Below are 23526 nucleotides of genomic sequence, written 5' to 3'. Positions count from 1 at the left end.
CCTACAAAAACAGACATCATTGACTCTAGGGCCTTCTCACACCCTTGCACTGGGGTTCCCAACAACGTCCTTGGAGTTACACCGGGGATTCTCTGAGATCAGAGAATTCTGGAACTTCTGCGTTGGAAAACACTTGAAAGCTCAGTGCAGCTGGGAATTCTGTTTCGGACCCAATCTTGGGTCCTCATTTCACTTGGAAAGCACCTGTTCAAAATAAATTCTCTTTCCTGTTGCTCAAACTATTTGTTTTCTTTTCAGCTTACCAGAAAGCAGCACAATGGTTGATGAAGCAAGCGATGATAAAAAGCGGAAGTCACAGGCCAAGGCTGCTACGTCAGCTTAGGAAGTTTCATCAGAGTTGCCCAAAGTTCGGGCTTATGTGTAGCAGCAGACTAGAGGTAGCAACTTGGGGAAACTGATGAAGCCTCAGGCACTGAGGGCAATGCCCCGGATGGCCAAGCTGACCATGCTGGTGGTCATCAACAGGTCAGCTGGCAGCTGAGTTACAAGCAGAGGCTGAGGACAGCAACCTGGCCGCTCAGCCCTAGAAAGCTGAGTGTGTGGTCGGTGCAGACCACAGGCGCAGGCCAAGTGTAAACAGGTTCAGCCCTGCAAAGCACACACAGCCTCCAGTGCACACTCCACTGCCCCAGGATGTTCAGCAAAGCGTATCCCTCCAAGAAAGGCAGGCTTCCTCCTTCCCCCAGAGTGGGGCTCCATCTCTTTTTATCTCAGCTGAAATTTGCACACTCTCCCAGCCGGATCGCCGCAACCAGTTCCTTCCCCGGGTGAATGGCATCTCTACAGCGTCCTGCAGGGATCCGGGGCAGACTTGCAGCAGTCGGGGGTGTTGAAGGCAAGGAAGCCGGAACAGCAGCTTCAGCAATAGGGGAAGGTGGAGGGAAGTGGCTGGTACTGCAGGTGTGTTACAGATGGGGACTGTGAGAGGTGGCTGCTGCAGCTATCTGGGGAGTGAACCGCTGGGTGCAAGATTCTCTCTCCCTCTCTCTGTAACACTGCCTTTCAAATAAATAAGTAAATATTAAAAAAACAAAAAAAGACACCAGAATTCCCAGGGTGGCTGCTCTTGACTACAGCTTACAGCTGATCCTTCAGGCCCACGCAGAGATAGACTTGGTTTGGCAAAGATAACTTCTGCAGACCAAGCTCACAAATCCTGGATCCCGTCAACCCAGTCTAGGGGCTGGGGCCCATGCCCTTGAGCCCGGGGAAAGGGTGCTCTTTCTCTCCTGGAATGTCTATGCCACTCAAGCAAATGCATCCAGTCAAAGGTGAGAAAGTCAATTTGCAGAGCCTGTCCCTCACGGCCAACAGGCACTCCAAGCCCTGACAACCTTGGCCTTTCTCCCTAGAGAAGCAGAATTACGCTCTCTGGCTTAGGCTCTAACGCCAAGTAGCTTGGTCAAGAGGACCCAGACAATACTGTGGCAGAGTCTAAACTTCCTAACTGATTCTCCTCCTTCCTGGCTTGCAGACAGGATTCTGAGATGATCCCTCACTGTCCCTCTCCTGGTGTTCTCAGCATGTGACTTGTCCTGTGACTCGCATCTAACCAATAAATAATGGCCAAGATGAAGGGATTTCACGGTCGTAATTAGGGTTCTAAATTAACTGATTTTGGGGTAATGAAAAGGAAGACTGGGGCAGACATTTGGGATGCCGTCAGCCCGTACTGGAGGGCCTGAGCTCAAGCCCTAGCTCTGCCTCCAATTCTAGCTTCACTGCTAATGCACACCTGGGACGCTCGATCAAGTACTTGGGTCCCTGCCACGCTCTGGAGTTGACTGCTGTGGGCATCTGAGGACTGAACTAGTGATGTAAGCTCTCTCTCTCTCTCGCTCTCGCTCTCGCTCTTGCTCTCTCTCTCCTCTCTCCCTTTCAAATAAATCATTAGAAATTTTAAAAAGGAAAATGATCGTGGGTCTGGTGGATCTAAGTCAGATGAAAGCCATTCCAAGGGGACCGGCCCTTCTCCAAAGTCCAAGATTCCCCTTGCTGATTTGATGAATTAGGCAGCAACACCAATCCACTGTAGACAGCTCCTAGCGATGGTAGTGACCTCTAGGACCCAAGGACAGGCTCCAAATGACAGCCAGCAAAAGGTGGGCCAACATATACATAACCACAAAGAAATGAATTCCACCAGCAACCTGAATGAGCAGAGAAATCTTCCCCAGTCAAGTCTACAGATGACAATGCAGCCCGGTCAATATCCTCATCACAAATTTGAGAGACGTTGAGCTTGGTTGAGCTCAACCGTGGTTGAGTTGAGTTCTCAACTGACCTGAATTCCTGACCCACAGAAGCTGAGAGACAATAAAATTAGTTTTAGCCTTAACCTCATGCCAAACTCTGACTTCCAGAACTGCAAGATCACAAATTCATGTAGCTTTAAGCCACCAAGTTTGTGATAATCTGTTAACAGTATCAACAGGAAATTGATACAGTCTCCATTCACAGGAACTAAGCACCCAAAGTGCTTAGAGAGATTCTGAGCAGAAATCGTGAAACAGAACTGGGTTCTTCAGGCAGGTCAGAAGCAGGTGGAGCAGGATCCACACAAAGGAGAGATGAGACAGTAGCTGAACTACTCATGGACTCAAGTTAGGTCCAAAAGGTTGAGTTTTTAAAATTTTATTTATTTGAAAGAGAGAACATTCTCATACACTGGTTCACTCCCCAAATGCTCACAATGCCAGGGTTGGGAACTCAATCCAGGCCTCCCCTGTGGGTGGCAGAGCCATCACTTCTGCCTCCCAAGGTGGGCATTAGCAGGAAGCTGGGACCATGAGTCACGGCAAAGAATCAAATCAAGGTATTCTGGGACATGTATGTCTGCAGCTTCTTAACCACCAGGCCCAATGCCCACATCCAGGTCTAAAACTTGAACATAAGAATCGAACATGTCCACCTCCATCTTCCTCCATGTGGAATTTTCAGAATCTTAAAGGGTAGCCCTGGCTACTCCACCAGTTTAGCAAAGGAGGTTGAAACCAATCTTATCCAGATCTCAAGTGTCTTGGGGTTAGGGTGAGAAGGAAGTCAAGCAGAACCCAACAAAATTTGATTCTACACATGCATAACACCTGCCAAACAGAATATTAAAGAGAATGCTTTCTTTTTTTTTTCTAGTGAAATACTATTTTCATGTTTTTGAATGGTAATGAGTCTGCATGTTTAAAACTGAAACCAAAGATAAACACTGCAAAGGCTCACTCTCACTCTATCTACCTCCCCCTACTCCCACTTGCTTCATTCCCAGCTGTTATCACACCATTGTCATTACTTCAGTAATGACACTTTCTTTAGGTAAAAACAAATACCATCTTCCATTCAGCTTTCTTCCTCAATAGATAGCATGTCATTACAAGGGTGCTTCAAAAGTTTTGAGGAAAATAGAATTAAAAGGTAAGTTTATTTGCTTGCAAAAAAATTTGAAATCCATGCAGTTTTTCCATCGTTCTATGAATTTCCCACAGTTGTTTGAGATTCCCAGGTATACTGTTCCCCATCTCGTTTTTCTCAGTAAAAACTGTGCATCTGAGGGTTGGTGCTGTGGCTCAGTGGGTTAAGCCACTGCCTGCACTGCTGCCATCACATATGGGCGCCAGTTCGAGTCCCAACTGCTCCACCTCTGATCCAGCTCCCTGCTATAGCCTGGGACAGCAGTGGAAGATGGCCCAAGTGCTTGGGCCCCTGCCACCCACGTGGGAGACCTGGAAGAAGCTCTTAGCTTCGGTCTGGCCCAGCTCTAGCCATTGTGGCCACTAGGAAGTGAATCAGTGGATAGAAGACCTTTCTCTATGTCTCTCCTTCTCTCTGTAACTCTGTCTCTCAAATAAATAAATAAATAATCTTAAAAGAGAGAGACAGAGAGAGAGAGAGAGAAACAGAGAGAGATTGTTGTCAAACCTGTATTTCCCCCCAGTTTGGTGGATAAGAAAATATAGCTAATTTTCATTTTTCTTAAAAGTGAGGCTGAGCATATTTTCTTACATTTAAGAGCCATTTGTACTTTTTTTCTCTGAGATATATTTTCATATTCTTAGATTCTCCAAATAAGACACTTTTTTGTTTTGACTAAAGTACAGAAAAAGAGAGAGAGAGAGAGAGAGAGAGAAAGGAAGAAGGAAAGAAAGAGAGAGAGAGAAAATAAGAAAGAAAGGCAGTTACAGAGGGAAAGGGAGAGACAGAGAGGTCTTCCAACCACTGGTTCATTCCCCAAATGGCCACAATGGCCAGAACTGGGCCAGGCCAAAGGCTGGAGCCAGGAGCTTCATCAGGTCTCCCAGGTGGGTGCAGGGGCCCAGGCTCCTTCCCAGGGAGCCAGATCGGAAGTGGAACAGCTGGGACTTGAGCCGGCGCCCGTGTGGGATGCCAGGCAGCACCTTTACCCACTTCACCACAATGAGGCCCCACAAACAAGGTTCTTAATAAAAAGTTACCATTCCTAAAAATAATAACCTAAAATCTAAAACCTTATTTATAAAATATGATAGTTAAGATATGGTATAAAATATATAAGATATGATATAAAATATAAGATAGTTAAGAATTAAAACTACTATGAAACAAAGAGATTTTTGAAATCAATAAAAGACAAATAGGCCACGTACTGAGAAAAACAGACAATTCACAAAGACAGAATTACAGACGGCCAAAGGACAAACAAAGCAGATGCAGACACTGGAACCTCATTTTTCACCCGACAGGTTAACCAGGGTTAACACCAACAACGCCCAGTGCTGCTGGGCCTTCCTGCTGATGTAATCTCCAGCAGTGTGGGGGACCCGTGTGAAACATGCATAGTTTTCATTCCAATGATTCCTCTGCCAGGAATTTGGCCTAGGTGATAAAGGCACTCATTTATACACATTTGTATAAAAGATAGGAAACATCTGGAAACCCTCTAAATGCACAGATTATTAATGTAGGCATTATCTTTTTTTTTAGAAACCTTTTATTTAATAAGTATAAATTTCATGAGTAGATCTTTAGGAATACAGGGATTCTTCCCACCATACCCGCCCTCCCCCCGCCCCACTCCCTCCCCCCTTTCTCCTCCCTCCCCCATTCCCAGTCCCATTCTCCATTAAGCTTCATTTTTAATTAACTTTATACACAGAAGACCAACTCTATACTAAGTAAAGATTTCAACTATTTGCACACACTAAATACAAAAAAACTGTTTGAGAACAAGTTTTACAGTTAAATCTCATGGTATGACTCATTGAGGACAGAGGTCCTGCATGGGGAGTAAGTGCACAGTGACTCCTGCTGTTAATTTAACAATTGACACAGGAGTTGCCCGGGCTATGGAAGCCTCTGGAGACCACAGTCTCCATCAGTATTTAGGCAAGGCCAAAGGCAAAGTGGAAGTTCTCCAGAGAAAAGTATGTCCTTAATGCAGTCATTATTAACAGGAAAAATGTGTCCAGGAAATGTTGATGAGTGAGAGAAAGGACAATACCACAGGTACAGTTTGGCTCCACTTTGGTAACCCTGAGTTGTATGCAAAAAGTGTACACGTGGACACACACATCCACACACCAGTGTACACGTGGACACACCAGTGTACACAGGGACACACACATCCACACACCAGTGTACACGTGACACACACATCCACACACCAATTCACACGTGGACACACATTTACACACCAGTGTACACGTGACACACACATCCACACACCAGTGTACACAGGGACACACACATCCACACACCAGTGTACACGTGGACACACACATCCACACACCAGTGTACATAGGGACACACACATCCACACACCAGTGTACACGTGGACACACACATCCACACACCAGTTCACATGTGGACACACACATCCACACACCAGTGTACACGTGGACACACACATCCACACACCAGTTCACATGTGGACACACACATCCACACACCAGTGTACACGACATCCATCCATACACCAGCACCACCAAAATTACTCCTTCTCTCAAACAGGAGCCTGCATTACCTTTTAAATTGGTTTGCTTCACTGCACCATCCATCCACAAACAGGAGCATGGAATAGGTGAAGCCCTCCTTCTTTAATTTAACCAATAATGTGGTGAGTCAAAGGTCCTTAAAACACTATTTGATGGACGGATGGCTGGGACCAGTGATTTTCTCTCAGAAGAACAGAATGGAAAAACAGAAAGCTTAGAAAATCAGAATGTGGAGAGGCGGCAAGATGGCAGAATAGGCAGGGAGCACACTTAGTCCGGGGGGAGAGAAAGTTTAATATAAGTGGAGATACTGCAGGCTCAAGGAAGAGTAGGGGATGAAACAGCAGAGGAAACTCTTCCGGAACTAGTGATTCACAGTGGACCTGCGTGGAGAGCGTGGGAGCCCAAGTTCGGGACACCAGCAGCAGACTCAACGCACCAGCGCTGGAACGCAAGGTGAGCCGAACCACCATAGTCCAAGATACCAGCAGGCAAGCGGAAAGAGGAGGCTAGAGGGAACGAGGCTTGAAACTCCGTGGGGAAAAGTTCACCAGGCTAACTAGAAGAGAGAGAAAAAAAATAAAAAAAGTGACTGATACGGACACAAGTTTCTCTCTCTCCGCTCACCTCTCAAAGGCGAGCAAGACAGAGCAGGCGCCATTTTGGACATACGTCATAAGCAGGGCGACCTCAGGTCTGCACCAGCCCTGAGCCTAGCAGAAAAACCTGACTCTGTGGGGAGGGGTGAAATAACAAAAGATTAGCATCTAACTTGGCAACCCAGTGGGAGACTGCAGGAGAATTGGAGCCCACACTGAGGGCAGCACAGATTCCCTGTGTGGTCCTTGGGAAAGAGCTTCTGATCTCTGGCTCCTGTGGGTATATCATTTGCCTGCTAACTACCTCCAATTACATTCAGCTGTGCGGAATTACTTCCCTTTTAAATCAAAAAAAGAAAGAGAGATTTACCACACCTAACCTGGGAGTGTCATCCTTGACACACCCTCAACCCTGAGGAACCAAACACAGCTCTCAGTCCACACTCATCTCAAGCCTCTAAGGCTCCACTGAAAGCAGACAGTCCACTTAATATAGAGCCATAGTGTAATAAGAAAAAACACCACAGTGAAGAAACCAAATATCTCCAACATGCCAAACAACAAACGCAAAAACCAAGCTAACAAGAACAAGGAAGAAACTATGACGCCCCCAAATGAAAAAGACACCCCAATTCAAGATTATGAAGATGATGAGATCGAAGAAATGCAAGAAGCGGATCTCAAAAAATTGATAAGAACATTAAGAAGTTCTCAAAAACAAATTCTTGAACTACAGAAATCCTTCATGGACAAGATAGAAAATCTCTCTCGTGAAAGTGAAATATTAAGGAGGAATCAAAATGAAATGAAACAACTAGTGGAACAAGAAACTCTGATAGTGACTAGAAATCATAATGAAATGAAGAGTTCAATAGATCAAATGACAAACACATTAGAGAGCCTTAAAAACAGAATGGGCGAAGCAGAAGAGAGAATATCAGACTTAGAAGACAGAGAACAGGAAAGGAAACAGGCAAACCAAAGAAAAGAAGAAGAAATTAGAAATCTAAAAAATATTGTCGGGAATCTACAGGATACTATTAAAAAACCCAACATTTGGGTTCTAGGAGTTCCTGAAGGCATGGAGAGGGAGAAAGGATTAGAAGGCATTTTCAGTGAGATACTAGCAGAAAATTTCCCAGGTTTGGAGAAGGACAGAGGCATCTTAGTACAGGAAGCTTATAGAACCCCTAATAAACATGACCAAAAGAGATCCTCACCACGACATGTTGTAATCAAACTCACCACAGTGAAACATAAAGAAAAGATCCTAAAAGGTGCAAGAGAGAAATGTCAGATCACTCTTAGAGGATCTCCAATTAGACTCACAGCAGACTTCTCATCAGAAACCCTACAAGCTAGAAGGGAATGGCGAGACATAGCCCAGGTACTAAGAGAGAAAAACTGCCAGCCCAGAATACTATATCCTGCAAAGCTCTCATTTGTGAATGAAGGTGAAATTAAGACTTTTCATAGCAAACAGAAACTGAAAGAATTTGTTGCCACTCATCCTGCCCTGCAAAAGATGCTTAAAGATGTCTTACACACAGAAACACAGAAACATGGTCACCAATATGAAAGAAGGTAAAGGAAGGAAACCTCACAGCAAAAGATCACAGGAAGCTCAATTTCTCTTTGACATAGAATTAAACTCTGATGCTCTGTTAAAGCAATGTGTTAAAGTAATCTATTATGTTCTCTTGATGTCTGTTAACTTCTAATTGTTCAAAAACAGCTGAATTTTTATTAAGAGCTATGGGTTATTTAAATATGTGCTTATTTTCAAAAATTTGAATAATCACCTTGTAACAATGATCAAATTTGGTCTATGTTATGTCATGATTTTAAGAAATCTTATTTCAACCAGATATTTTGGATTTTGAGCCTTCTTGGCATTCTTGACAGGCATTCAAAAAATCAAAGTTTAAACAATCTGGTCTCTAAAATTTGCAGTAAACACTGGACTTTGGTTTTTCCAGTTTGGGCCCAACTGAAAAAATCGAAGGACCTATGTCTCTCATCTTATAGAGACACCAACTAATCAGTCTATTTGGAGTATATTAGAAGTACTGTCAAGAAGTGATGTGGTACCAGACTTTAAGTTTCTATAATGGAAAATGCTATTAATACAAATGTTTGAGAATTAAAAAGTCTAATGATCTTGTGTTACTAGACATGATAGTTATCTTGATGAGAAAGCCCCAGAGGCTTAAAGGGTTAAATACTTGTAAAATCCTACAGGTGCTTTCAAAAATACTGTGAAGTAAGCAAGTGCCTCTTGTTGGTTGATGAGTTTATAATTTTAAACATGGCGACTTAAAGTCTTTTGTCATCCACAGTTATATATGATCTGCTGCTCATAAAACTAAAGCGTTGTTGGTTCTGTGTTTAGCTGTCCTCCTATAGGTTCCTATGGACTTTTTCCAGCCACTTTTATTGTATTCAGTACTTTGGGATGGCTCTGTAAACAGATGAAGCCAATAATGTATTAACAGTACCAACTGAGAGAAAGTATGGTTAACTGAGGTTACTAAAGAGAAAAAGCAATTCAAATCACTTGGCAATCTACAAAAAGAATTAAAGATTTTAAAAGCTATTATTAAAATTGCTATATTGGTCTATTATGCTATGTTATATGTGTGTACATATTGTATGTCCACATGAGGAAATTTTATTAAGAGTTCTATTTTAAATGGCTTATAGATAAGATTGTCCATAAATTTAAGCTGCTAAAATCAATCAAAGATACATTTTAATTTGTGGGACCTGAATCTGTGTATCATATGTTTTAGACTTGTTGGTAGAAAGAAACTAAAAACATTTTAGATGGTTGTGCTTAAGTTTACTGGCTAAACAAACTACACCATGTTAGATATTTAAGAGGTGTTTTCAAATACATGATTCTTAAAATTTATAGAAGGCATTGGACCTTCTGGTAAATGTTTTCTTAAGTTGTTATCTAGTGGTTGAAACGGTTTGCTAAGTATTCATGTGATATTGCTATTGTCAGCAAGCGATCTAGGACTTGCTCCCTCATTTCTCTATTCTAAGCCCAACTTGTTCTTTCATTTCTCTATTCTCTTCAAGGTAGGAAACCAATTCTATTATGAAGGAATCTGTAGGATGCACAATTTAATCTTTAGACCTTATAAAAGAGATGGCTAACATTTTTCTGCAATAGCATAGCCAAAATAAGAACTTAAATAATAATCTCATAGCTAGATTCACTTCGCCATCAGCGAAATATACAGTAAGTAGAAAAAACCTCCCTTTCAGACCAAAGGGAAAGAAAGTTTTAAAGTGAGAATATAATTTTCCTCATGGGCATTGTCTACCTTAGAAAAACTACTACAGAACATGCCTGTGACTATAGACTTGTAGTTCAGGCCACCGAAGATTAGAGATGGGAAACGGGCACTCCCTTGACTTGCATCCTCTGGTCTGCTTTAACACAAACCAGGAGGAAAAGAAAGCTCGGCATCAGAAGCAATGGGTGGCAGGCCTATTAATGGCTGATCTGTACAGTGATCTGCCCTCAAGGAGACCCAACAGGCCAGTCCACTGCAGTGGCTTTCAATGTGGTAAGCCTGGGCTTCAGCAGAAGTCAGCTTATGAAGAGCCCTGGCAGCTCTGCCAAGAGTTGGATCACTGGAAATGGACCTGCCCTGGAGTCGAAGGATGCCCAGGTCAGAGCCACAGATCTTATTGGCTCTAAGCTGAAAAGCCCTTCACTCAGCCCAACTTCCAAAGTGACCACTGCAGCTGAGGGGATGGTCAAGTAGGGTCAGCAACATTGCAGGCAGAACTGTACATTTCTTGTTAGAGATGCCACCTGCCTTTACCTGGCCAGCTCTCCTCCCAGGCCAGCCAAGTAATGAAAGTCAACAGAGTGCCTTCCCCTAGGAGGTTCACACCTCCCTTAGGATATACCCCATGTGAAGAGATAGATAGGTCTGGGCCTCTGAATTTACAAGGCTTAAAGCCCACCAGATTATTATCAAGCCCCTTCTATCAGGTTCTATTTGCCTCTCAATCAGAAAACTTAATTGTAGCTTAGACAGCACCTTTCTTAGCTCCTCTAATAATGATTCTGTCCTTTGTTCTAGGCCCTGTCTAGCGCACTTGGGCCTCATTCCTTTGTAATCATAACCTCTACTCCACCACCAATGGCTCTACTCCCAACATGTGTGTACTGATGGTCCTCTTCCCCACTTAATGCTGTATAATTGTTCAAACCTGGTAAATGCCACTCTTAGGATCATTGGTTACTATCCTCACTCTGTCTTTTATGACCTTGTCTTAATATGATCAGAGTCGGCGAACTTGGAAGGCTTCCATAGCCTTGGCAACTCATGACGACAGCCTAGGATGGTTACTGGCGCCATAAACTAGAGTGTCAATTTGTTGGGTCAACAACAGGAGCCACTGTGCACTTGCTCCTCATGTGGGATCTCTGTCCTTAATGTGCTGTACACTGTGATTTAATGCTATAACTAGTACTCAAACAGTATGTTTCACTTTGTGTTTCTATGTGGGTGCAAACTGTTGAAATCTTTATACTAAATTGATCTTCTGTATATAAAGAGAATTGAAAATGAATCTTGATGCAAATGGAAGGGGAGAGGGAGCGGGAGAGGGGAGGGTTGCGGGTGGGAGGGAAGTTATGGGGGGGGGGAGCCATTGTAATCCATAAGCTGTACACTGGAAATTTATATTCATTAAATAAAAGTTAAAAAAAAAGAAAAAAAAAAAGAAAATCAGAATGTGAGATAAACAATCAAAGAGGAGCTAAGAATGCCCTTTAACTTCCTTTAAAATCAATTTAAATAGCAACTTTATTCCAAACCAATGTGGAATTTCAAGATAATCACTTCTTGCTCTGGTCGTATCTTACATTCAGCTTGTAACTGCAGACCTTGAGTCAGAGAATGGACCTTTACCTGTTTCCCCTAATTAATCTCCATCCATGTGCTTGATTGTGGCTCCTTCTAGAAGGGACAGGTGCAAGTATCTTACAACAAAAGTATAAAAAGCCACATTCCATGACAGAGGCAATGGTTAAAATACACACACACACACACACACACAGAGGGACTGCAAACAGTTTGTGGAAGGAGCAGGTACTAGACTCGTAGTTTAAGACAACCATATTCCACCATATTCCAAACCAGAGCACCTTGGTTCAATTCCTGGCTCTAGATCTGGATTCCAGCTTCCTTCCAATGTAGACCCTCAAGTAACTGGGTTTCTATGACCCACATAGGAGACCTGGATTGAGCTCCTGGCTCTGGACATCAGCCCCAGCCCAAACCCAGCTGATTTGGGCATTTAAGAAGTAAATCTGAACCATTCTCTGGTTCTCAAACTTTTACTACTTTCACTTGTTTGAAAGGCAGAGCAACAGAAAACAGGGGAGGGAGACAGAGACCCTCCACCTGCTGGTTCACTCCCCAAAAGGCTAAAACAGACAGGGCTGGCCAGGCTGATGCAGGGAGCCAAGAATTCCACCCTGGGCTCCCAGGTGGGTGGCAGAGACTCAAATAATTAAGCCATCACCTGCCACCTCCTAGGGGTGTACTTTAGCAGTGAGCTGGATTGGAAGTGGAGTAGCCAGACTTGGCTCAGACACTCCAGTATGGGATGGAGGTGCCCAAGCGGTAGCTTAACCCACTGCACCACAATGTCTGTCCTTTTCTTCCTTTTCAATAAATGTCTTTTAAAGCCCATGGGACTATATTTATTTTAAGATATACTCATGGCCAGCGCTGGGCCATGCTGTGTAGCCAGGAGTTGGGAATTCCACCTGGGTCTCCTACGTGGGTAGCAGGAACCCAAGTACTTCAGCCATCATCTGCAGCTTCCCAGGCACATTAGCTGAGAGCAGAATTTGCAGAGTGGCCAGGACTCAAATCAGTGCTCTGATAAGGGATGTAGGCCGCCGAAGCATCGGCCTAACACACTGCACCACAATGGCCCCCTTCTTAAATAAATTTTAAAAATTCGTGGAAAATGGAATTAAAAGATAAACTTATTTTGGTGAAAAAACTGTAAAATCCACATCAATGAAGAGTCTTCAGGAAGTTCATGAAAAATGCATATTATGAAAAATTATGCAGGATTTGAAATTTTTTTGTACCAAAATAAACTTATCTTTTCATTCCACTTTGTGCAAACTTTTTTTTAAAATGTGAGAGGCAGAGACAGAGCTCCTGTCTGCTGGTTCTCTCCCCAAATACCCACAACAGCTAGGGCTGGGCTGGGGCCAAAACCAGGACCTGGGAACACAATCCAGGCCTCCTGCCTGGTGGCAGGAACAATACTTGAACCATCACCAGTGCTCTCAGGATTCACATCAGCAACATGCTGGAGTCAGGAGCCGGAGCTGGGAATCAAACCCAAGCACTCCAGTAGGAGATGCAGGCATCTTAACCGTGAGGCCAAGCACCTGTCCCCACTTTCTACAAGCTTTCTGAGGTATCGAGTGTGTGTGTGTGTGTTTGTTGTTTGGAAATGTAAAGGCTTGACATTCAAGGATCAAAAAGCCGGTCTGAAAATCACCTCAGTGACATGCTCAAGAGCTCCCAAAGGCCATGACTGGGGACTGGACCTGCTGTCTGAAGGCGTGGTCCCACAATTCATCAGATGACTGTCTGAACTCTTGTCTCTATTCTGAAGTGGGGCCCAACCGCTGACCTTCCCACTACACACAACCATTGAGAGGATGGAAAGAGAGAACACAGTGGATGCACCTGTTGTACAAAGTCACCAGCTGGGGGTCAATACGCTCCATGTCTGGGTGGCCCCCGATCATGATGCTCGGTGGAAAAGGAAGCTCAAGATTGGATCTCAGAGCTCTCCCCTCCACACTGTCCCCCAGATAGCTCACTGGGCCGAGACCCTCCCTCCATCCCCACCTCAGGACACAGCTTTATTTGGTGGGATGCACAGCCCAGCCACCCTGCCCTGTCTGCAGAGGGCTGCTTGGATCAGGCCTTCCACAGGGGGACCCTTCCTTCTCCCAGGAAGACCCAGAGTCAGGCTCCTCTCTCTTACCTGGGATTCCACTTAGAAAAAACAATAGCTATAAGCTGCTGGAAGAAAACATAGTGGAAACACTCCAAGATATTGGTGCAGGGGATGACTTACTGGACAAGAGCCCCCAAAGCACAGGCAACAAAAGCAAAAACATGCGGGACTATATCACACTCAGAAGATTTTGCACAGCAAAGGAAACTATCAATAAAATGAAAAGAAATCCAACAGAATGGGAAAAAAATATTTGCAAACCACCCATCCAACAAAGGATTTATATCCTGCCTCTACCAGCAATGTAAAAAACTCAACAACGAAAAAACAACTAATCCAGTTGAGAAATGGGCAAAGGACTCCAATAGACGGTCCTCAAAAGAAGAAATACAAATGGTCAACAAATATATGAAAAAATGCTCAGCATCACTGGCCATCAGGCAAATGCAAATCAAAACCACACCCCTGTCGGAATGGCTAAAACAAAAACACAGAGAATACAAATGCTGGTGAGGATGTGGACAGATGGGAACATTTCTACACTGCTGGTGGGAATGTAAATTCGTGTAACAGTGTGACTTCTTAAAAAACTAAAAATAGACTCACCATATGACCCAGCAATCCCACTACTGGCTATATATCCAAAAGACTTGAACACCATAAAAAGAGATACCTACACCACCACGTTTATAGCAGACTGTTCACAACAGCCAAAATCTGGAATCAACCAAGGTGTCCTTCAGCAGATGAATGGATAAAGAAAATGTGGTATATATAACACAACGGAATATTACTCAGCTATAAAAAAGAATGAAATTCTACCATTTACAGCACAATGGACACAACAGAAGGACATTATGTTGAGTGAAATAAGCTGGACCCAGAAAGACAAATATCACAAGTTCCCCCTTATATATGGCAGCTAAAATTAAAGAGAGAGAGAGAGAGAGAGAAATCTGTGTGTATCGGTACTGATGCAAAAATAGTTTTGTAAAACTTTGTTTTATACCTTTGTCAAACCAATGGTTAAGAGTGTTATTATATCATAGTTTTAATCTCCTGTGATTACTTTAAGATTTACTGTATATGGGTGAAATGGTCATTTTTTTCATTCAATTACTGTTTATAGCCATTGTCTATATTCCCACTAAACTAGGGTCTTTTTGCTTTTTATTTGTCAAACTTCTTATTTGGTGAAGTATTAAGCCTTTTTACCATAATGTAAATTTAAAATGCTATCTCAAAAAATAAAAAAAAAAAAAGAGAGGGGAGGAAGATGGGAGGGGGTAGGAAAGAAGGGAGAGAGGAAGGGAATATCATTGTGACCTTAGAATTGTATCTACAAATCACATTGAATCTGCTAAAACTAATTTTAAAAAAATTTTTTAAATGGTACTGTGGTAAAGCTCCCAGGCAAATTAGGAGAACTTCAAGCCATCTTTGTGATTATGAGAAGCTATTTTTTAAAGAACTACAGAGAAATTATGCATCCTCTTTGAAAATGCTCCACACCAGCCTCTGTGAAGCACTGATGCTGAGCCACTCCGCATGGTAATCTGCAGCAGTGACAGGAAGTGACAGTCCGTGGCTTGGCCACTTTATCCTCTGACAGGAACTATTTTTACATTTCAGTCCTGTACCCAGCAGTTGCTGCTTTGCTTAATATTTTATCCAGAGACTTTTGAGTCTGGGCAAGTGGTGTTTCTTCCTCTCTATGACAACTATGCTGTTTGCACGTGCACCGCTATGTCTTTGGCAGTTAACTCTAGAGCTAGAAATCAGAGGAGTTATAGGAACACACAGTTTAAACAAAATAAGGGGGTGAGGTGGGGGTCAGATTCTCTCTTTTGATAGAGATGGCCTTTAAGCCCTTTCTCATCTGTGGTCCCGTGTGTACTGACCACAATAATTTGTAATGACTCCAAATTGAGTACAAGAGCTACAAAAACAGTGAGGGTGTGAAGTTTTGCACCTAAAAATGAATAGAGTTATCTGTATGAGCCTTTTGAGTACTCTATAATTCACATGAGAGCAAGAAGAGTTTTGTTTTCTGTTATCATTTTTTTTTTTTAGATCTATTTGAAAGGCAGAGAGACACAGTGAGGAAGAGAGAGAGAGAGAGAGAGAGAGAGAGAGAGAGAGAGAGAATCAATCCTCCGTTTACCAGTTCATGCCCCAAATAGCTGCAACAGCCATGACTAGGCTAGGCTGAAGTCAGAAGCCAGGAACTCCATCCGTGTCTCCCACATGGGGGGCAGGGGCCCAAGCACTTGGGCCAGCAACTGACACCTTCCCAGGTGCATTAGCAAGAAGCTGGGTGGGTCGCTCTCTATATATATCCCCCACGCACCCACCCATAGGTCTGGAGACTGGGAAGTTCAACAACATGGCACTGGTACAGCTCTGCCTCTGGCATGACAGAAAATTGCAAGGTAAGTGGGGGAGTGGGGTAAAGAGATAAAATATGAGGGAAGGGTGACCTCACTTTATAACACTCCTCTCTTTCGGTAACCAATCCAGTCCCGCAATAAGGGCGTTACTCCCTCTTAACATCCTAGTCATCTTTTCAAGTCCCCACATGCAACCCCGCCACAGCAGCCATCGCATTTCAACATAAGCTGTGATGGAGACAAACCAAATCCAAACCACAGCACCAGGCGTCTCAGATCTGTCCCCAGCAAGCCAGTAGAGAACACACTGGCCTGTGGCATTGGAAAGATTGCCTCTTTCCCTGGGGACCAAACAGTGCCCAAGTCCAGGGCCACATTCACAGATGCCACTCCTTGAGGTTTTGCAATGCAGCCACCCTCGCCCTCCTCCCCATGCTATTTATTCTCTAGGTCGACCAAGAGAGGGAGAAGAGGGAGAGAAGCCACAAGCCTCTGCCTTTCTTCTTTCATTTCTTGCTGAGCCTTGCAGTTAACTGTCAGAGAGGAAAGTTAAAAAAAAAAAAATACTGATTCAGACTTTAAAAGTGAAATCAGATACACCCCATCTGTAAGTTCAGCACACTGACAGCCGGTGCGGTATTGCTCGTATCTAATGCTTCATGGTTCATGACGTGGTAACGGTGCTCATTACTGAGATTACAGATAGAAAGGACATCACCTAGCATTGTTGCCAGCTCCTGCAACACATGTGGACTTCAGGTTGGCTATGGACTTGATACTGTTTCAACCCATTGAACCCAAATTCCCAAAGGGAGGCACAGAGTGTTTTTAGAAGATATGCAGTAATAAGAATTAACCAAAAAAAAAAAATAGTCTCCAAGTTTAAAAAAAAAAAACAACAACAAAAACATTCTTATTGGAATGCAGACATTAGTTTTGAATATACAGAACAAGCGGAAATGTACCAAAGCCATGCTGCCTGATACAATTACAAGGGACTTAGTGGCACGACCAGGCTTGTAGAACTTCTAATTAGTACACCGGTTAAATACGGGGAAAGAGTTGCTTGAAATGTTTGCCCTTGTCGATGTTCTCTACCCTTTTCAAGGCTTCCTTCATACAGTCAAATTCAATCTCACTGCAGGCTGGACATAAGTGGATTCTGAGTCAATGAACAGAGCTGCTCTAGAGGCCAAGGCAGAGATCTTGTCCACAGGAGCTGACCCTCGGGCATCGCTCAGAGGATCCCAGCCCAGACCCAGGCGGCCTGTAGCCTGATTACACTGGACACCAGGAGTTTCAGGCTCAAAGACACAGAACTGGTCCTGTCGTGGTGAAGCCCTCTGGGGTTGGGACTCTACAGAGACAGTCACCATCTGGAATCCAGGAATGAGGCCAAGCGGGGAGTGGGGAAAGTTGCGGGTGCACACGTTCCACGGCTGGAAGTCCCATGGGGCCTCTGTGCGGGCCACTTGTCAGAACACCTGCCCCGGCAGTAGCACCTCCATCTGCCATCTAGGAGGAGAAAGAGAGAAGAGGCAAATAATGAACACACGGTGGCCTCCCCAGCAGGCATCCTCGTGCAGCGCACATCTCTCTCCTGGGATGGGGGATGGGGAGGCAGGGCTGGGGAAGCAGCGTGGGCGATCAGCTGCTGCTCTGTGTGTGGCCCGGGCAGCCATCGCAGCCCCTGCCTTTCTGTTGCTCGTCTCCATCCCAGCTGCAGCCTGCTTAGTCATGCCTTCACCTGCTGAGCCCAAGGCAACCTCCACCCCCACCCCTGCGGCCCGCCTCTGCCCCAGCTGTTCTGCATGGCTCCAACCCCAGAGTCCCCTCCATTCCGCTCATTTCTCAAAAATGACAGCCTCACATACCACACTGCTGAGAAAGAGAGGAACACGAGAAGCATCACGGCGGCCACGGAGCCCAGTCCCACACCCAGCATCTGCGGCAGCAGCGGCAGCGGAGACAAGGCTGCGGGACAAAACCACATGCTGAGCTCACAGCGCACCTGCACTGGCCCTCCGGGGAGGCCCACACCCGTCTCCGCCCCCCAGCCTGGTCCCATGGCACAAAGAATCCCAAGAAGGCCCATAGTGCCCTTGTGCCTCTAGAGTGGAGCTTGTGGGTGAGGGAGGGGGGCGGTCACAGGAGGCCACAGCGTGGGGTATGTCTGAAAAGGAAGTGGGGAATCAGATCAGGGTAGAGCTCCCAGGAGGAAGAAGCTGCTGGCCCGGCTGTTGCTTTCTGCTGTTCCCCTCTCTAGCCAGTTACACTGACAGGTTTGGGGGACAGTTTTCCTGGTATGGAGAAGGAAGTCACTCTGACATCACTTGAACTTCAGCTCCAAAAGGGATAGCTTCACTGATCAAACAGAGCAACCATCCACCTGTCATCTTCCCTATACCTCAGTGAGGGCAGTGTCATCTTGCCCTGCTCAGCAGGTGGCTGGGAGTTTAGAATAAGAACACGGATATAAAAGTGCTCTCAAGGACACAGTTCTATTGGGGCGCACCGCTGCCAGCTCCGGGGAGGTCACTGGTTGTAAACTGACGAACACCCACGCGTGAGCTGCACATCTGAGCCAAGTGACTGTATCAGCACCACGTGGCAGCACAGGTTTTGTATTCATCTGCAAATGTTGACTTAGAACACCCTAGGTAGCAGATACAGTGACAGGTTCTGAGCCCCTCACAAATAGCAATTCAAATAGCAATTCAGTTACCTAAATCACCCTCTCTACTGAGCACTATTATTACTGTCCTTTTTTAAAAGATTTTATTCATTTAAAAGGCAGGGAGGGGGGAGACAGAGCAGAGAGAGAGAGAATCTTCCATCCACTGCTTCACTCCCCAAATGACTGCGACAGCTGGGGCTGGCCCAGGCTGAAGCTAGAAGACTGAAACACCATCCGGGTCTCCCACGTGGGAGGCAGGGACCCAATTATTTGGACCGTCTTCTGCTGCCTTCCCAAGTGCATTAGAAGGGGGCTGGATCTGAAGTGGAGCAGTCGGGACTTGCACCAGCACCCTGATAGGGGCTGCCAGCGTCAAAGGTGGTGGCTGACCCCCTCAGCCACAGTGCCAGCCCTATGATTCCCTTTCTATGGTGGAAGAGCCAAGGCACAGAGTGGTTAAACACAACTATGTAACCTAAGTGAAGAGCTCTCTGGATTTATTGGAAATTCTGTATCGGATACCCAAAGCAGCAGGAGCAGCCATGAACACACCTCCTGTGAAAGAAGCCTGCAAAACTCATATCCTTAAACAGTCTTGTCAACCGGCTTCCTAGAGAAACACAGGCTGCCCTTAGTATTCGGAAGGAATGGGCCTTAAAACTTTAGGTACAACATTCTGTACAAGAAGGAAAGGCAATAATTAAATTAGAAATTAGTAAAGAACATTGATATTTGAAGAGGGACTTCAATTATGAGGAATTAAAACAGTGCAGTATCAAGAAAGGAATGAATATACAGAAAAAAATAGCCTACGACGCATTAAGAAGCCCACATCCTGTATCAGGGTGCCTGGTTTGACACCCACCTCCAGCTTCCTTCTAACGCACTCCCTGGGAGGCAGGAGGTGATGCTCAAGTGGTTGGGTCCCTACCACCTGCAAGGAAGACCTGGCTTCAGTTCCCAGCTCCCAGCTTCTGTCCAGCCCAGCTTCAGCCATTGTCTACACTGGGGAAGTGAACTAGCAGACAGAAATACCTTCTCTCTCTCTCTCTCTCTCTCTCTCTCTCTTTCTCTCTCTCTCTCTCTCAAATATAAAAATTTTGAAAAGAAAGTCTAGAAGCAAGACCAATGTGCCAAATAACTTCAAAGTTTGAATACTGGGGTCAGGTTGTCCAAGTCTTTATCTGAACACCACCAATCCCTAACTGTGTAACTTGGAGCAAGTTATTCAACCATTCTATGCCTCAGTTTCCACACTGAAGGATGTTATAACAATATGGGAATGAAAACAACAGTATCCACCCTACAGGGCTATTGTGAGAAATCAGTGAGTTAATACATGTTAGAACCATGCCTGGCACCAAGTAAGCAACAAGAAAATATTAGCTATTATTACTATTGCTCGTTAGTTTCAAATCATTGGAGAAATCATAAATTATTAATAATCATACTTATTCATAGTGTTGAGAAACTTGGCTAACCATAAAGTAAGTATGATCCCTAAAGCTTATACAATACACCAAAGTAAAATCCAGATGGATTAAAGACTTAAGTTGAAACCTACAGAATTAGAAAATGTTAGGGAATTTGTATCTAATACTACTGTGCACAAGAATTTTCTAAGTATATTTATTGACACAGAAATCTTGAAATAAAAGACGTAGCCATATTAAAAAGCATGCAATCCTTACACCAAAAACGACTGCAAGATGAAAAGCCCAGTAGCAAACTGGATAAAATATTTGGACGAGGCAAGGAGTTCACATTTAGACAGTGTCACCAATTAATAAGGAAAAGACAAATGCCCCAACAGCAAAATGAGCACATTCTACGGAAAGGTAGATCAAATATAAAACACAATTGTAGATGATCAGTAATCTTGCATCAAATGTTCTTTTGCAAACCATGAACATGTAAATGGACGTCGAGAAGCCACGTGTGTATACCAAACTGTGCTTTTGAGAGAAAGCACAGCACCGAAGACGGCACGGGAAGCTGGCACGTTCCTGCTCTGCCCATCTCATCCAACCCACACAGGATTCTTTCGCTGCTGGTTTGTTCTTCATTTTTCTCTATTTTTAATCACTGATTTCATTGATGAAAATGTTGACACTGACATTGGCAGAGATCCACACTGCACAGATCCCTGGACTTGATATTAACTTTGCATAATTATTCAGCTTGTTTCTAAGTCTACAAACAGCCCCCACATTCCCACAGCACCCACAGGACATTGTTCAATGTTTGCTGAAGACAAAACACATTCTGGCTGCTATAACATTTCCCTGACCAATCAGTGGCTCAGTGCAACAAGAACAGGAAAGCAATTCAACCTAATCTGCCCTCAGAGCACCGATGCTGATTCCCGGGAACTGCTACTGCTATACCGCAAGAGACACAAGCCATCACGTGAAGATCTTGGCCTGGCCTTGGCCTCAACTTACCACCATCTACACTTTTGGTGACAAAGCTCCTTATTCTTTATTCATTCTAGTCTTCTTCTATCACTCCTCTTCTCCCAGGTTTGTCAAAGATCCCTCACAGTGATGTTATCCATCTTATCTAAAAGTTGCACACACCGGCCGGCGCCGTGGCTTAACAGGCTAATCCTCCACCTTGCAGCGCCGGCACACCGGGTTCTAGTCCCGGTTGGGGCGCCGGATTCTGTCCCGGTTGCCCCTCTTCCAGGCCAGCTCTCTGCTATGGCCCGGGAAGGCAGTGGAGGATGGCCCAAGTGCTTGGACCCTGCACCCCATGGGAGACCAGGAGAAGCACCTGGCTCCTGGCTTCGGATCAGCAAGATGCGCTGGCCGCAGCAGCCATTGGAGAGTGAACCAGCGGCAAAAAGGAAGACCTTTCTCTCTGTCTCTCTCTCACTATCCACTCTGTCAAAAAAAAAAAAAAAAAAAAAAAAAGTTGCACACACCTGCTAGAATGCGCTTCACCCAGGCTGAGAGACTTTAACCCATGTAGGGTAGTCCGTTCTTCCATTGCTCTCAAATACCCTCTTGCAAATCATTGAGTCAGAAGCAAAGTTGAAATACAGGAACTTGAATTACTCCTGACTCCAAGAGCAGGATCCACCATACGCAGTGAGCTCATGTCCTTTCTCTAGACATACGTACTAGAAAATAGCCTTTATTCCGCATAGCACAGTTCTGTTTCTGGCTCCAGGCACAATTCTTGCTGGTAGGAGAGTTCCTGGTTCCACGTCTTTCTGCCTACTTTGCATAGGCACTCTGAAAGTCTGAGTCAGGCTAATCAAGAGCGCTCATGGGAGCAGCCAAGCAGGCTTCTTCACAAGTTTGCTCCAGTGGGTCCTTCCTAAGTAAATTTACAACCAGCCAATTTGAATTTATGTTCTCACAGCAATGCCATCCTCTGGCTTCCTTCCCTTCCACAGTCCCATACCACGGAATCATTTTTATTTTTCTTGTGAATCACTTGTAGAATATTCTTTTAGAAACCCGAGTGAGTGAACCATGCATTGTATCATGCCCAGATCAATTACTCATTCTAGGAGAAAGTAAATTCCTGAGGACCCACTTCCACCATTCCCTTCATTCTCAAGAGGGTGAGCGCTCACGGGGAGTAGTGGGGCCTCTTGGGTTTTATCCTTAACCCTTTCACTGATGGAAACATCTCGGGTGCTGAGGAGGAAGTTAGAATGGTCTTTTTCCTATTCCCACACTTTGTGCCAGTTTGAGGACTTCTTGTGAGTGTGGGTGTTTACATAGGCATGGTCATTTCCTGAGAGCAACAGTTCTGCTCACCAAATGGTTCAAATAATTAGCCCCACGAGTGTCTCCAATTTCTCGTTGCCATTCTAGTGTTGTCTCACTTGAATTCCCTGAAGAGTAGAGATGGCAAAGGAAATCAAAGTCGACCGGTAACTTAGAGATCTGAGCTGCTCGATAAATCAGCAACACTACTGCGTTCATTTGCCACTGAAGCTCAACAAATTGCCATAAACTTGGAGAGCTGTAACCCATTGACGAGCTCAGAACTCTGGCAATGGAGTTCAGGGGCGTTGTAGCTGGTTCTCTGCCATTTCACACGGCTGAAATCAAGGTGGCAGGTGGGCTGTACTTCCTGGTGGAGGCTCTGGGGAAGAATCTGCCTCCAGGCTCCCTCAGGTCATTCACCAAATTCAGTGTCTTGCAGCTGTAGGATTAAGGTTCCCATGTTCTTACCAGCTGTCACCAGGGGCCACTCTCGGCTCCTACAGGCCGTCCTCACCCCTGCCACATGGCCCCGCCTCCCCAAAGCCAGCAGGAAAACGCCACGCCCACCCTTTGAATCTCCAATTTCTCCATCTCTTATGTACAGGGCCCGTGTGATTAGGTCAGCCTCATATGCATATCTGTCTTTTTGGGACCTCAAGTACACCTTCAAAATCCCTTTCCAGGAAGGGTGTTTGGCCTAGCAGACGCTCATGTCCCACAGCAGAGTACCTGGGTTCAATCCCGGAGTTCGCTCCCCAGCTCTGGCTCCTAATTCCAGCTTCTTGCCAATGCAGACCCTGGGGAGGCACTGGTGATGGCTCTAGTAATTGGGTCCTTGCCACCCAACTGACCTGGATTGAGTTCTTAGCTCACGGCTTCAGCTCTGGCCCAAACCTAGCCATTGTGTGTGTGTGTGTGTCTACTCTGAAATACTTCTTAAAAAGCCCTTTCAGAGAAACACATAAGATTATGTATGAATGAATAACTAGGAGAAGGTGGGTAAACACCAGGAGCCAGAAACGGTAGGGACACATCTCAGAATTTTGTGAAAGTTTAAAATTATTATGTAGGAGTGGGCATTGTGGTACAGCAAGTTAAACTGCCACTTGGGATGTTTGTATCTCT

General features: G+C 44.8%; 1 protein-coding gene across 1 annotated transcript in view; it reads right to left on the bottom strand.

Annotated features, from left to right (window-relative positions):
• Nucleotides 1-16895: 16895 nt before the first annotated feature.
• Nucleotides 16896-23526, bottom strand: part of SUSD1 (sushi domain containing 1) — a 141332-nt gene continuing 134701 nt past the window's right edge. Inside the window, exon 16 of the mRNA XM_062206717.1 lies at nt 16896-17514. Coding sequence (XP_062062701.1) covers nt 17369-17514 — 146 coding nt within the window. The 3' untranslated portion in view covers nt 16896-17368. The remainder of the gene's footprint in view (nt 17515-23526) is intronic.

The sequence above is a fragment of the Lepus europaeus genome, chromosome 12, assembly GCF_033115175.1.
Source record: "Lepus europaeus isolate LE1 chromosome 12, mLepTim1.pri, whole genome shotgun sequence".
In the NCBI taxonomy this organism is placed as follows: Eukaryota; Metazoa; Chordata; class Mammalia; order Lagomorpha; family Leporidae; genus Lepus; species Lepus europaeus.
The sequence above is the reverse complement of the archived record's forward strand: the minus strand, read 5'-3'. Positions and strand labels throughout refer to the sequence as shown.